Raw genomic sequence first — 14,659 nt, 5'->3', positions numbered from 1 at the left:
TTTTCTTTTTTAGATACGAGCCTCACTAGTGGTAAAAAGCCTCATAATATGCCAGCACATGGGAAAACAGATTCTTGGCATAGGAAACCGTGGCTTATCTAGGCCTGTTTATTCTTTTCAACTCACCCCAGCAGAAGCGTGGTTGGGTGGTTTGTTTTTTTTTTTCTTTGCCCTATTTTGAGGGCAGGTCTGTTTTTCATAAGGCAGTGCATTATAGAAATATCTAAGATAGCTCAGTTTGATACAGGAAGCAGTTTACACGGCGTAGCATGGACCTCTCTACTAACTAATTGAAATGGAGCTGCGACTTGCTGTGCTTCGGTGTTATTACTTGGATATTCTTCCTCTTTCAGTAATCTAGAAAAAAAAGTTGGTACGTCCGTGCTTACAGTCCTTCCTCAGTCTCGAACGAAGCTGGAAGAGGAGGTGAGCCTGTTCTCAGAAGGGAGCTGCTGACCCTAGGAGCAGTTACTCTCTGATAATAGAACACATGTGTTAAGACACACAGTAGCTGTTCTCTTTCTCTGCATGTTCAAAGTGAAAGAAAAGGCTTTGGTTATATTTTTAATTTATACATATAAAAAAGATATCTTTTAGGTTCTAAATCATTGTAAAGTGATGTGGAGTTTTTCCAGATGGGGCAAAAAAAAAAAAAACACCAAACCTCCAAACTTACTTTCTGAAATACCTTAATAAGCATTGTAGATGAATGAAAAGTTAACCGATTTTACTTCTCAATTAGGTACAGCACTTTTCTTTAAAACTCTCTTAATACCACTTCCTATAGTACAGTAGCAGTAAAATTGCCTTGTATAGCTAGATCAAAATAAATTTCATGCAGGGAGCCATGCATAAAAGTGAGAAAAATAACACTTCTCAGGAACAACTAGTTTTCTTTTGTACGTGTAGCCAGCTGCCAAGAGCAACACTTGTGCAAAACCCTTTCTTTTCCTCCTCTGCAAACTCAACCAATGCTTTCTGAACACCTGCTTTTACAGTTTTGGTTTGGGGGTTTTTTTTGGTTTTTTTTTTTGGTTGTTTTTTTTTTTTTTTTAATTCTGCCTGTATAACCATTGACCTCAAACCAACACCCTGTGCTGGTGGAAGCAGTGCAGGAAAGGATGAACATGTTAACATCGCCATCCTTTGGAACGAGCACGTATGTTCATCTGACAGTTTACACTTACAGGTAACGTGTAGAAACCCCAGGTGGGATGTGTTACTGAACATTTAAAATGTTGCTGTCGCGTCTGTGTTTTCCATGAACTAACGTGGAATCATGTGCTTTAAATTACAGCGGGTGTTCCTTCCAATGTCACTATTTTCTCTAGGCTTGAATACACCTCTGAATTTTTGTGCGTGTTCACAGAAAGCGTGTACAAACAGGTTGTGAGCACACGTGCATGTGTGTGCATCACACACACATGTACATAGAGAGACAGAAACAAAGAGAAACTTTATTTTTAGGCAAATTGCAAATTTGAGTCTTCGCTAGATATCCCAGGAATAAAGGTGATGTAGGTGGGGTGGTTTTTTGCTTTTTTTTTTTTTTTTTTTGAGTGAGGCAGGAAGAGTGAAACAAGTGGGCTTTTGGTAAAGACTGCAAGAATTATGTATAAAATTCAAGTATATCTAGATGAAGCAGATACTTTTTGAGGAAGCCAGTTATTAATATATTGTCATGAATTGTAACATCATGACAAGCAGAAACCCGAAACTGGAAGAAAATATGCCTAGGGACTGCTGTGTTAAGACTTCAAAATAGAGCAGATTATTAATAAAATAGAGAAAACGTCTGAAAAATGTTTTACCCAGTAGTTCAAAGGACAGCTTTTTATACGTTTGACGCTAATTACTTTAGGAAAATACATCAGTCAATGGTATCACTTCCTAAACTTTAATATTCATCAGAATTGTGGATTAGGATTGACTAAATAGCCTTGGTAACATGAATTTATTCAGAATGCAGGGTACAAACTTGCATTAGATAGAGCTCGCTGTCATTTCTGTAAATAACCACTTGAGCTGTGATAGGAAATAAAACCTGAGTTTTCTCAATTCTGTATCAGTCCATAATATTGTGTTTCAGTAGCTATCATTGCTCTGAAAATAATGATATTTGAGAATTCTCACAGATCACTCCAATTGCCAAATTAGACTATTCCTAAGCTCAGCACACTCTGCCGGTTACATTTTCCCAACTGTGAGATTCTTTTTTCACTGGAGTGTGAAAGTCTCACTGGTAAATCTAGCATGCAGTAATAAGTATCCACCTGCAGTAAATTACACTCTGAAAATGAACGGAACTGCTTGAAAAGTCTATGAAGAACTGTTACTTTTAACTAATCAACCTTTTTTTTTTTTTTTCTTCTTCAGTTATCTACATCTTTGAAGCTTTATCTGGAAAGCCATTGGGTGATGGAAAGCCTCTAACCCATAAGGTGAAGGATATAATGTCTTTTTTTTTTTTTTTTTAATACTTTGATATTAAGAATCAGTAATGGGTTTCCTCAATAGTGGGTCTAATAAACCTATTAAAGGTTTGCAATCTCAATAGAAAGGAGCTTGACAACTCTGGCTGACTCTTACAAACCAACAAAAAATCAGATTCTCTATGCAGTGTTGATGTGCAGAGGGATGTACTGTAGGTTGTGCTCAGTGACGGGCATGTGTTTCCCATGCACATAAATGTTTGAAATGATAGGTAAAACTGAACAGCTGGCTTCCCTTTGGACTCCAAAGCAACTTTTATTAGTGCCAACCTGTTGTTTAACACTGAAGAAAAGAGGATCAGTGAAAAGTTGTCTGCCTTCAGTCTGAACTTTTGCTGTTTGTTACTTCAGAAGCAATCGCCTGAACTGCTTTTTACTTCACTCTTCTGGTATACAACAAAAGCAAAATTAGTCAGCTTCTTTGGAGAGAGGAGTAAACATTCATCATTTAGGCAGCTTTTGCTTTGGGAATGCCGTTTTTATTTCTGTCGTTTTGTGGTAAATTCCTAAACGGCTAACTCTTCTCTGTTGCCGTTCTGTTTTAATCTGCATGAAATTCGATTTTTATAACACTTCGTTCAACAGAAAAAAACATACACAAAGTGTCTTCACAGTCCAGTTTTTCAGGAGTTTTGTGCCTTGTTTTTAGTAAAGCAGTCGTTCGTTTGAATATCACGTGCTTTCTGTGATACGAATCCCCAAAATAAAAATCAGATCTTTTCTTTTTCCTTTTCAGACGGAAATTGTGGAGATTGCTTTGGACCAGAAAGGACTTACAAGTGAAAGAAAAATAGCTTTTATTGATAAGAACAGAGATCTTTACATTACTTCAGTTAAACGGTTTGGAAAAGAACAGAAAATTGTCAAAATAGGTAAGAAAAACCCAAAATAACATTTACCTACATGCTAGCAGGCAAATACTTTTATCTAGTACAAGAGACAGAATTTTCCTTTTTAATTAAGGAAATAAGACTTGAAAAAACATTAGCTATAGCCCTGTGGCTTTTATAAGATAGTGGTAGAAACAATTTTAGTACATTTTGTCTATATACTGATAATTTTTATACCAGTTACATGTAAAGCAGTTGTTAATATCTAAGCACATGTTATTGCATTCCAGAACAAGCAGCTAAGAGGATATTGGAGAAGGATGTATTCCTTGGAATTATTCAGTAGAGAATCTTCCAGACATTTGTCTTGCAAATGCAAGAATTTAAGTTCATAATATTTTAAAATAAAGTTTAAATGCTGTAGACAGGTGCATGATCCAGTAAATACTAAAGTGCAGTCTGACTGTTGTGTTAATCGCGATCTTCAGTCTCAAAACTAAGCCCAAAAAACATTATTCTGAAATAAAAAACCTTTCGGAAAGAGAGAACTGAATTTGGCTAAAAGTTTGTAAGATGTCACTTTACAAACTAGGGAGTTAAAAGCAACTGAGAATGACTAACAGTTACCCTTTTGCTACAGTTTTGAGAAGTGTAAATTTGTTTCGAAGTTGCTTATGGAAATGCATATTATTCTGTTATCTTTAAATTAAGGGACAATGGTTCAAACTTTGGCTTGGAATGACACATCTAACATTCTTTGTGGGATTCAGGATACCCGTTTTACAGTCTGGTACTACCCCAACACAGTCTATGTAGATAAAGACCTTTTGCCAAAAACTCTTCATGAAAAAGATGCAAGGTAATGTATCCCTTTTGATCAAAATAGTATTATTATGTGTTTTAACTGGTTTACTCATTCCTTAAAGAATTACATTAATTTTGTCACTTGGAAGTAGAAACCAGGGTTGCAACTTTTAAAATTCTTTCCGTGTTACTGCTTCTTGATTAAGAAACGATGATGGAGTGTTTTGTAAGGTGTATCATAAAGTTCAGAGAGACACTGTGCAGTTCAAAAGCAGAATAGCATCGTGATGCAAACGCAAAATTGTGATCGTGTCTCTTGAAATATTGTCTTAGTTGTTTGTAAAAAGAACAACCAAACGAAAGATTCCTAAAGTATCTGTCGGAAATTAAAAGTATTGAAATATTAGGTCACAGATGATTATATTTCTAGCTCAGCACGTTTACTTTACATGTTTACTTCAGCCTGTCTACTTTGTGGTATGAAATTCTTTATAAAGAATATCTGAATTCATTAGTTCATTCTAAGAGTTATGGGAGCCCAAATATTTTTTTACTGAAAAAGGTATTTGGGTATTGGTGTAAAAATTTTCAGTTTGTGTTTGCCTTACAGCCAGTGAATGTGCATAACTATAATTTTATTTTTAGAGAACATTACAACTACCTTTCGGATGTAGCTGTTGCGTAACTATGTGCTTAGATTTTTCTGTATGCTCTGAAAACGGAATATAATCACATCGTTTTGAAACAAAGATTTCTTTAAATTACTGTTGTTCTTTTCAGTAAAAAAGTGAATACTAACTTAACTTTCTTTCTCTACCCAGTGAATTTAGCAAAAATCCCCAGATTGTACATTTTGTAGGAAATCAAGTAACAGTTAGAAGAGCAGATGGTTCACTTATTCACCTTAATGTTTCACCTTATCCTGCCATTCTTCATGAATATGTCAGTAGTTCTAAATGGGAAGATGCTGTCAGATTGTGTCGTTTTGTCAAGGTAAATGCTAATTATTTGGAACGTTCAGATACAATTTCACTGCAATATTTATGTTTTCAGATATTACTTCAATGATGATAATTGCGTATCAGATGTTGCATCTCATTTCCATTCTTCTGCTTTGTTGCTGGTTGTTTTTTGGGCTGGTCATGGAGAATTACACATTTTTCATAATTACATAATATACCTGTACATAATTTAATAGTTTTCGCTATACATAATAAAAATTCTTGGGTTTATTTACACCGAAGTCCAGATGGATTGAATACAGGTACTCACAGAAGTTAGTAATAAGCTTAAGTTTTTAGGACTAAGCCTTAATATAACCAATTAAAAAAAGATCTACATCTCCACATACAGTTGCCGAGTGTTTCTTCATATTTTATTTCACTTGTTTTTGTTTGCTTTCTTTGCTTTCTTTTGTATGTATTTAGGCAACAGCAACAGATGAGGTGAGTCTGGCTGTATTTAGAACAGATAGATAAAAATCCCCCCAAACCCTGCTTCCTCTCCCCCATTTACTCCTAGAAAAGAGTTTAGTACTTTCATATGACTATCATGACCTTAAATCTGTATTTCAAATATTTTTGTATTTGCATTATTTAAATCAATGCACATCCAGATAATGATTATTATATATAATGATTTTTATTTTGTTACCCCTTTAATAGTAGGCTTTTATTCCGATATTTGGCAGTGGGAACTGGGATTTCAAATCTCAAACAGATATTATATTAGCTTTTTTGAGTTATCTAAATACATCATCTTTAAAAATAAAACATCTGTATCGGGTGGTAATATTATCATTTTGTTTCTTTTTAATTAACATGAAGGTTTTTTTAATTCAAGGATTTTTTTTGGTCAGACTTCTCTTGCATCCTCTTCATTCTTATGGGTAGAATCATCCAATGAGTTTAACCATACTTTAAAGGAAAAATGTTTAAAATTCTCAGTGCTTTTTTTAAAGAAATCCCATTCTCATGTATCATGTTTTTTCACTGTCCTTTTCTTTTATGAGCTTTTCCTCATTAGTCTGTATCTGTCAACAAGGCCTTTTTTGCTCTCAAGAAAAACTGTAACAGGATCTTTATTTTCAGCATGAAGAGTATTCACATCATCTGGTTTGAAGCATCAAAGTTAGGTACCTAGGTCTCAGTCTTTGAAGACTTCTCTTTCCATTGATTCACAAAAGAAAGTTTTTTGTCTTTGATAGAAAGTAATCTGAACCAGCCTAAACTAGACGGTGCGAATATCCTTTCTTTTTCACAGTTTGTGTTGGGTTTGGGCTGAGGGATGACCTGGAATGCCCTTACACCAAGGTAGACAGAGAGCCATCACAGCTGGTCTTGCCTTGAGTACTTTGTTTATCTTTCATGATTCCTAAACTCTTTGCGGAGATTTGGGGCTGTTTTGTTGATTTTGGCAAGCCAGGTAGACAGTTGGAAGTATTTCCAATCCAGTAATAAGCAAATGGACCATCTTTCTGAGGAAAGAGAGAACAGCAACACCCATTGGTGAAAAACTCCTAGAAACTTGGTCTCTTGAATAATTTCAGGCTAAACTTTCACCATTTTATCACCTAATTTTCTAAATAATAGCGAAGTGGGAAGAGAACATGACAAAGATTTTATATGTGATTCTCTGAACAAATTCTCCCAAATTACAGGCTACCAGCAGGAAGTTTTTTCTTGTCCTGAATCCTGGTAAAGAGTAGGAACAGTGAGGAGATAGATGGTGATAGTGAAACCACAGCCTTAGGCTAAATTACTGAATTTTGGTGTCTTCGGTGGGTCTTACTGGTTTTGTTTCATACAGAATTGATTGTGAGTAAGGTCATGGGAATATGTTTAGAGTATACTCAGTGTAGCTGTTTATTCTGATTTCCCTCAGTAGTAATCCACTGCTGCTTCTAAAAAACCTATTCACATTGCAAAGTGATTTTTTTTTTTTTCAAATTCGTTATTGAACTTACTTAACAAAAATATTAAAACATGCTTAATTCCTAGAGTGTGGACTAACAAGTGCATTCAAAGTGATGCTTTTCCTGCCTGAACTAGAGTTTTCAGATGTGGTAGCCTAAACTAAATTAACTAATGTGTTCCAGTAGTATATTTTTGCTGTAATGTTGTCAGACTTAAAAAGGGAAGATATCAAAACGTCAGGATCTTTCTGAATGTTTTTCTGAGTTACTGGGGTTTCCTTAAGGTTGTGTAAAGAAGGAAAAAAAAAAAAAAAAGAAAAAAGGGAAAGCAAAAGTCATGAAAATAGAAAACAAGGGTGTAATATTATTATTACTACTAAGTTTTTCTAATTCTTAATTCTAAACATAAAATGCACTGAAAATATCACAAAGGAGACAGAACTTTTGAAGCTATTATTTATTTTTCATTGGGTTCGTAGTCTGTTCTACAGTCAAGTAATTTTTTTTCATTTGTAGTACACTTATGATAAACATAAAATTATTGTTTCTGTCAGCAACACGGTTCCAGTATGGCTATTTGTGAAGCCAGGTTGAGATGAGCCAGGTTAAAATAATTTTTTTAACCACCACCAGTGCTTTGGTTTCCACCGTAGTTCCACAAGTAGTGACAGGGACACGGATGAGGTTGTAAAGTGATTCTATGGCAAGAGTTCGTTACTGGCTGGGATGGTGAAAACTAATGAGACATTCAGGCACGTTGTTAGGCTTGGCTGATCACAACATCAGCAGGTTTCTAATGAAGGAGTTCTGAGACATATTTAAGTAGTGGCTTTTTAATAAGAGACTTTAGACCACCGTGCCATGAATGGCATACTGAGAAATGTATTGTTATATATTATTTTCAGGGCTTCTGTACTTCCTTTGAGAAGTCATTTTTAACATCATAAGAAATATTTGAAGCTTTAAGACTTGCTGCTTTTTTTTTTTTTTTTTTTTTTTTAATTTCAGGATCAAACTATGTGGGCATGTTTAGCTGCTATGGCAGTTGCCAACAAAGACATGGCTACGGCAGAAATAGCCTATGCATCAATTGGAGAGGTAATAAAATGGTGTTATTTATTTCCAGCTAAGTTGTTGCAGAACTGATTTTATTAATTAATTCCCCTTATTAAACTGTTGTACCTCTTGTTAACAGATTGACAAGGTTCAGTATATCAATTCCATCAAAGATCTTCCATCGAAAGAGTCAAGGATGGCTCATATACTGCTGTTCAGTGGAAACACCCAAGAAGCTGAAACCCTGCTTCTTCAAACAGGACTTATTTATCAAGCTATTCAAGTCAACATTAATCTTTACAATTGGGATAGGTAGTATTTCTTCAAACACAATATGTTTGTAAGCAGTCTTACTGAGGTAACTGTAAATTATTTAGATCAGTTGTTTTACTGCAGATAGACTGACTAATTTCCTATTCTGTAACTACCCAGAGCTATAAAAAGACGAAGTAAAACATATCCTGACAGTAATTTTTACTCTGTCATATTTAGAAGATACAAGTATTCTGTGATAAAAGTCCAAAACATGCTTGGAAGCTTTTTTTAAATAACATTTTGCTTTTTCATTATTGTTAACAGAGAAAAGTCCTTAGTGATACCTCAAACGGTATGTGACCCTCAAAGAATTAAGGCTGTTTTGAAATGTCTTGTTGCTAAAAATAGATATGTGGCTATTCAGACTCCCAGCACTGTGTAGGTGGATGAAATATGAATTAGGCCTGAGAAAACAAAGTAGGAATTTCTCCTTTAAACAAAACCCCACGTTTTCTAACAGAATCTTCTGAGGCCGTTTACTACCGATTTCTCTGCTATTATCTTCATATCACTGTGGACAAAAAAGTTGTTTTTCCCTCACGTATCCATGTTTATTATGTGGTCTGATATCACCTAAAAACTGTGTGTATCAAACGTAAGTATTCCTTATGCTAGTGAGAAGAAAAGAGATGTCAGAGGAATCAATTACACTAATCCAGTGACTAATCTTTCCTGCCTATAGAACAGTTGGAAATACTGTGCAGCATGTGCCATAACGTTCTGAACTGTTCAGAAGCAATTTCTGACTGTAATAAAGTGATTAAATTGTTATTACTTTTGCCTCTTTACATTGAGAGTGCTAAACTCTAAAATAAAAAGACTCCTATTGTCAAACTCCAATGATGTGATGAGGTTGTCAACAGAAATAATTGTTGGATATTTTTCATAGCACGCATCATAAAGTAGAGCGTCTCCTCCACTGGCTACTTTTAACCTCCTGTGACTGATACGAATGTAAAACTGCTTGGCACTATAGATTAGAAATCTTTGCCTGCAGCCCAAACACTTTTCAGAGTATCGTTTTGCAAAACCATGGTGATTGTAGTTGTGCCAGAGCATTTATATAGCCTGACAAGCCCATTTCTGTTTTATTCCAGGGCCCTAGAACTAGCAGTAAAGCACAAGACACATGTTGACACAGTCCTGGCTTATCGACAAAAGTTCCTAGAGGACTTTGGTAAAAAAGAAACGAACAAAAGATTTTTGCAATATGCAGAAGGTGTAAGTATCCCTCAGAATTATTCCTACAGCTTTAGGTCAGCCTGCTCTTTGTAGCCAGTTGGGGAGGGTGGAGGGGAATTGCCTTTACGTTTTCCTCCTTTGGTTCAAATGTGGACACAAACGTTAAGATTTTATATCTTAGTACAAGGTTGTAGCTTGATGTGTGGCTACTTGGCTAGTAATAGTTGTGCATATGTTTCATTTGAAGGCACAGATACAGAATCTCTCTATTTAGTATCTGGCAGGGATTATACAAACGAAGCCACAGTTGTTTTCTATAAACAGGGAGCTAGACCTTAGTATGGTTGAATTCATACCTCTTAAATATCTTCAGCATTTTAATGTAATTTTATGGATAGCAACAATAACAAACTTTGAAGGTATCCAGATATATATTAAGAGCAAACTACAGAGTGTTCTGCCAAATATGAAAAATAGCTAAATATACAATTTCATCAAACCTCTGTAAACCCTCTCCCATCTGATCAGCTAAGTCATTTCGATTTATCAGCATTTCACAGACCTTAAAAACTGAGGACAGATTTAACAGGTCGTAAGCAAGAAGTATCTTAGATTCCGTTGGAGTGCTTGTGTGCGTGTTTCCTTTCTGAGAGGCACCCACACGTGCACCTTAGACAGCAGTTTGATGGAGCAGCATTTACATCCTCTCGCTGTTCCTGCGCGTTCTGAGGGTAAAACTGTGAAAAAGAGACGTGTACTTTGACTGTGTCGGATCCTTTCATCCACTGTAGCTGATGGATCAGGAAATACATCCAAGCTGTTAGGCTCAGATCCTTTAATTGCACAGTGCCCATTACACTTTCAATAAAGCTTGATTTCTAATGTAAGTCATTAGCTTTTAGGGTTTCTAAGGATGTTTCATTTCCTAAATGAGAATAAAAGTCTGCACAATATATCTATCCCCCCCCCAATGAATCATTCTGCAGTACTTTACCTAGAAAATACAGAAAAATAGTAGACCAGATTCCAAGCGCTCTTATCATTCAACAATTTCATCTGCTCTGCTGAACGTACATCTTCTACAAACTTTAAATCCATTATTGAGCAAAAATTATGTTAATCCCTGGATGCTTCTGAAAGAGACTTGTTAGATACAATACTGTCTTGTCTTTAAATCAAGAAAGCCATCATTTCTGGAAGGGTTCCCAAGCAATAACGCCTTCTCGGTGACAGGGTGTGAGCAGGGCGATGCAAGTGGAGCCTGTTTCACCCTACACTCAGTCTTGAAACTTGTGTCTCAGACTCCAGAAGGTTTACGGAGTAAAGAAATCCTTTTGCCGGATCCATGTTCTGAAAGTCTTGTCTGCCGGATCTGAAAGGAGGAGGGAGCCTAATTAATGAAGTGGGTTTTAAACTTGATTTTGGTGGTAACTAAATTCTTAACGCAGCCTGTCAGGCTCGTATAGCAAAGTTAGAAGGAAGTGTTAAGGGCACTGAAGAAAAAAAAATACAGATTTTGTGCTGCTATTCCTTCTCAGGGGGGAAAAAAAAAAAGTGTCTCACTTTCCTTCTCACCACCTAAAACTCCTTCAGGCTTAAGTAGGGAGTTCTTAAGTCTTTTTCTATACTGCGGCTGAGACCACGAATCTGCAATCAGATACGGAATCTAAACAATGTGCTTGGTTGTTATATCTCACGTCTTTATATATAAGGTATTACAAACCTAATATGTATACTGAGAATCCATATCTTGGCAGTTACTAGGTGTCACTGGCAAGGGTTATTGACTTCACTGGCAAGTAGCTCTCCGGGCTAGATGGCAGAATTAGCCCTCGCCGTGGTATGTTTAGCATCTGTGTGACATCTGTTAAAGCAAACACATTCTTTCTTAGAGCTCCATAAAGATTTCAGTCATCAGATCCAAAGCACCTGGACCCAGTAAATGCATCCTGAATTGAGGGATTAACCTTTTCACATGAGAATGTGGGTATTGCAGTTACGTCTTCCCTCATAGAGAATCTTCCTTGTTATTTCATGACTTGCTTAACAGAGTAACAGCTACTCTGCAAATTCCCTGTGCAGCAGTTGAGATTTTTTTTTTTTTTCCCCCATCCCATCTTTGACAATCTTAATTTTCCAGCAATGAATCTGAACTTTACAATTGCATTTTTGCCCAGTTTTTGGACATGTTTTTATAGCCGTGAAATGCACCGTGATCTGTTCTTTCTTGCAAGGCATTTTTGGAAAGAAAGACAACTGTTGTATCCCACTGTACCATGGTTATTGTGCTATATCTATTGTCTGAAGTTTCACTGAAACAGAATACAGCTAGAAGATGATGATTCTCTGCAGCTGGAGGAATGCCAAGATAAAGCTAAAACATTTATTGATGTAGAAGACAAATTTCAAGCAGAAATCTGATTTCTGTTATGTCGGATAACTAGTGTAATATGCTGTCAGTTTACTTGGTGGACTTTCGGTGCAGTCAAAAGACATTACTCCATGTAGTATTGATAAAGGGCTGTATTCTCACTAATAGGACACAGATGTCATTACATTTAAATTAGATGCAAGTTGATCCAAGTTATTTTGGTGTTTTAACAGGTTGGGGTTGTTTTTTTTTCCATACACTATGAGATGTCTTAGTATTTGTTAAAATATATCAAGCTTGGTTTATTTTAAAGGTGGAAAGCTCAGTGGTAGAACTTAGCTGTGCCTTTGTACGTTCCATTAGTAGAAGTTGTCACTTACACGTGAAGAACTACGTCATGATTGATATGTTCACTTTGTAATTGTAACTGCAAATTGTCCTGTTAGCCAATCTGCTTGTCCTCTCTGTGTTAGCTGACCCCTGCGTACTCGCTTTTTCTGTTCCTACAGCTGGAAGTCGATTGGAATAAAATCAAAGCCAAAATAGAGATGGAAATTGCTAAAGAAAGAGAACGAGCAGCAGCCAGCCCTGCAGCGAGAGCTAGTGTGACTGTACAGCAGTAATGGTCCTTTCGGTCACCTTAACAAGTGCTGCTTGGATATTTGGTACCAGCATAGTTTGACAAGCATAAATTAATAAAAAACCACAACACACGTTTGGCGGGGAACGGGAGTGAGGATTGCTGTAGTCCTTGTTAACTGTTGGATGGCAGGCAGAATTATTTATTTACTGCAGTCTCGTTTGGAGCCGTGTTCTGATGCCCTGGCTCCAGTGAGTCGCTACATCCTATACGTATGAGAAAAAAGGGAAATTAACTTTTGTCTTTACATTAGTGGCTGTTAAATTTTCATTGCCATTAAAATTATTTAACCTTGCTTGCCTCTAAGTACCAATTTCCCTGTTTAAACACCTAGTTAAGTAGTTTGGTTATTTCTGCAACCTCAGGGATCTCTGAAAGGACTTGTTTAAATTGCCCTAAACCAAATTTAGCAAACTTTTAAGTGATGAAAATTAAAAAAGGAGCTTGCACTTACAAAGTGCAGAAGAACATTGCACTCCCGGTTATAGCAATACATATATCTGCCAGTATGTATGTCCTAGCAAGTTCTTCAACAGACGATTTCAGATTGCTTCAGCAACTCAGGTTTGTCACCGTAGCGAACTATTTGGCAATAAAGGGTATTTTCTGAGATAATGAAAATTGTTTAAAATACTGTGCATGTGCTTTGAATGTTGTTTGAAGTAACAAAAGGTGTTGTTGGTTGGGTTTGTAGCCTCTCACACGTATAATTAACATTGATATTCAGACCTTCCTTAAGGTTAAAATATCATATTAATTTAAAATAAGAGCTTTCCACATATTTTTTTTTTTCCCTGCCCAAAGCACTTGATTTGAAAATATTATTGTTACAATTGTGTTATTTCATTGAGATGCATTTTTCTTTGTTTTACATGTGGAAGTGGCTGCGTGTGTCAGATGTGCTTTGCAGTGTAAATACGGGAGCAGGTTCTTCATAACTGACGTTGTATAATACCTATCTTTCAAATGTTACCATCAAAATGCTAACTATCGGTATATCTAGCAAATTTCTTCAGGTTTGTAAATCATTATATAGCACTTTTTTTTTCACAGTTCATAAATTTCTTAATAAAAAACAAATAAAGGGATGTTTTTAAATGCATCCGATAGACGATGCATTAGGTCATCTCCATTGATTAACCCGACTGCTAAATAAAACATTTTTTGATGTAACTCAGAAGTTCCACGCTATTCTGGTACACTGACATGTGGCAAAGTGGACACCTTCACCTTCCATCGACTTGCAGAAAGCACTTATTAGTTCCAGAATTGAGTCTAGAATATCACTAATGGCAAGTGTTTAATGTTAAATTTATGAAGCCTGGCTCAGATTTGTAATGCAGGTTTGGGAGATGAGTCTGTCTGGTGGTGATACCAAGTTCACGGTCTCATCTTTATCTTGCTCTTTTATTCTTGGTCCAGTTGGAAGTACAGCAGAAGCAGCAAATTAAAAATGCCTGGTCCAACAATTAACAGTTGCAAAGGCTGAGATAAAGCAGGGGAAGGATGCCACGCCTGCGTGGGTATGTCCTTGACTGACTGCCCTTCAGCTTGATGTCAGTGTCGTTCACTTCAAGCTGGATCTCCACATCTCAACAAGAAGTGTTGCATTCGTAGGCGAGGGGAAAGGGTGATTAATTCCTAGGACAAAGCACAATAAAACCGTTAGGAGTTTATCGCTGATCAGCTCTGCTTTTTTCCACTCACATCCAGTCCTGAACTACGTGCTGTGCTGAGCGTATTTGTGTTAAACAGAAAAACAACAGAAAACAAAGCAAAAAGAAAAGTATTTTGGAAAAGCACTGCTATTCTTTATTTTCACCAGGTTCTAATAGCCAGGTAACCTGGTACCATTCTGACCTTGGGTATGAAATTTAAATTTCAGAATGCTCTCAGAAGAAAATATCCTCATGCGGCTTACCGGGGGATTGTTGCAGGGTTTTTACCTATCACACTTGGAATTCCAAGAAAAGTGTAAAAAGAAGCACCAGGAGGATATTGATGTTTCAGGAATGTTCATAAACAGCAACAAACCTTGCGTATGTGCTGCAGTGG

General features: G+C 36.3%; 1 protein-coding gene across 4 annotated transcripts in view; it reads left to right on the top strand.

The window, feature by feature from the left end:
- IFT80 (intraflagellar transport 80) overlaps window positions 1–14,278 on the top strand; it is a 56,149-nt gene extending 41,871 nt beyond the window's left edge. For 3 of the 4 annotated variants that reach the window (XM_026854771.1, XM_026854770.1, XM_026854772.1), the window contains 9 exons: window positions 2,377–2,441; window positions 3,229–3,364; window positions 4,034–4,181; window positions 4,948–5,119; window positions 5,554–5,571; window positions 8,049–8,138; window positions 8,236–8,408; window positions 9,509–9,632; window positions 12,474–14,278. In XM_026854771.1, the coding sequence (XP_026710572.1) occupies window positions 2,377–2,441; window positions 3,229–3,364; window positions 4,034–4,181; window positions 4,948–5,119; window positions 5,554–5,571; window positions 8,049–8,138; window positions 8,236–8,408; window positions 9,509–9,632; window positions 12,474–12,587 (1,040 nt within the window). In that variant the 3' untranslated portion in view covers window positions 12,588–14,278. The remainder of the gene's footprint in view (window positions 1–2,376; window positions 2,442–3,228; window positions 3,365–4,033; window positions 4,182–4,947; window positions 5,120–5,553; window positions 5,572–8,048; window positions 8,139–8,235; window positions 8,409–9,508; window positions 9,633–12,473) is intronic. The other variant, XM_026854773.1, reaches the window with a different exon arrangement.
- Window positions 14,279–14,659: the final 381 nt, after the last annotated feature.

Source organism: Athene cunicularia (genome assembly GCF_003259725.1).
Source record: "Athene cunicularia isolate RWA chromosome 9 unlocalized genomic scaffold, athCun1 chr9_part1, whole genome shotgun sequence".
NCBI classification, from domain to species: domain Eukaryota; kingdom Metazoa; phylum Chordata; class Aves; order Strigiformes; family Strigidae; genus Athene; species Athene cunicularia.
The sequence above is the reverse complement of the archived record's forward strand: the minus strand, read 5'-3'. Positions and strand labels throughout refer to the sequence as shown.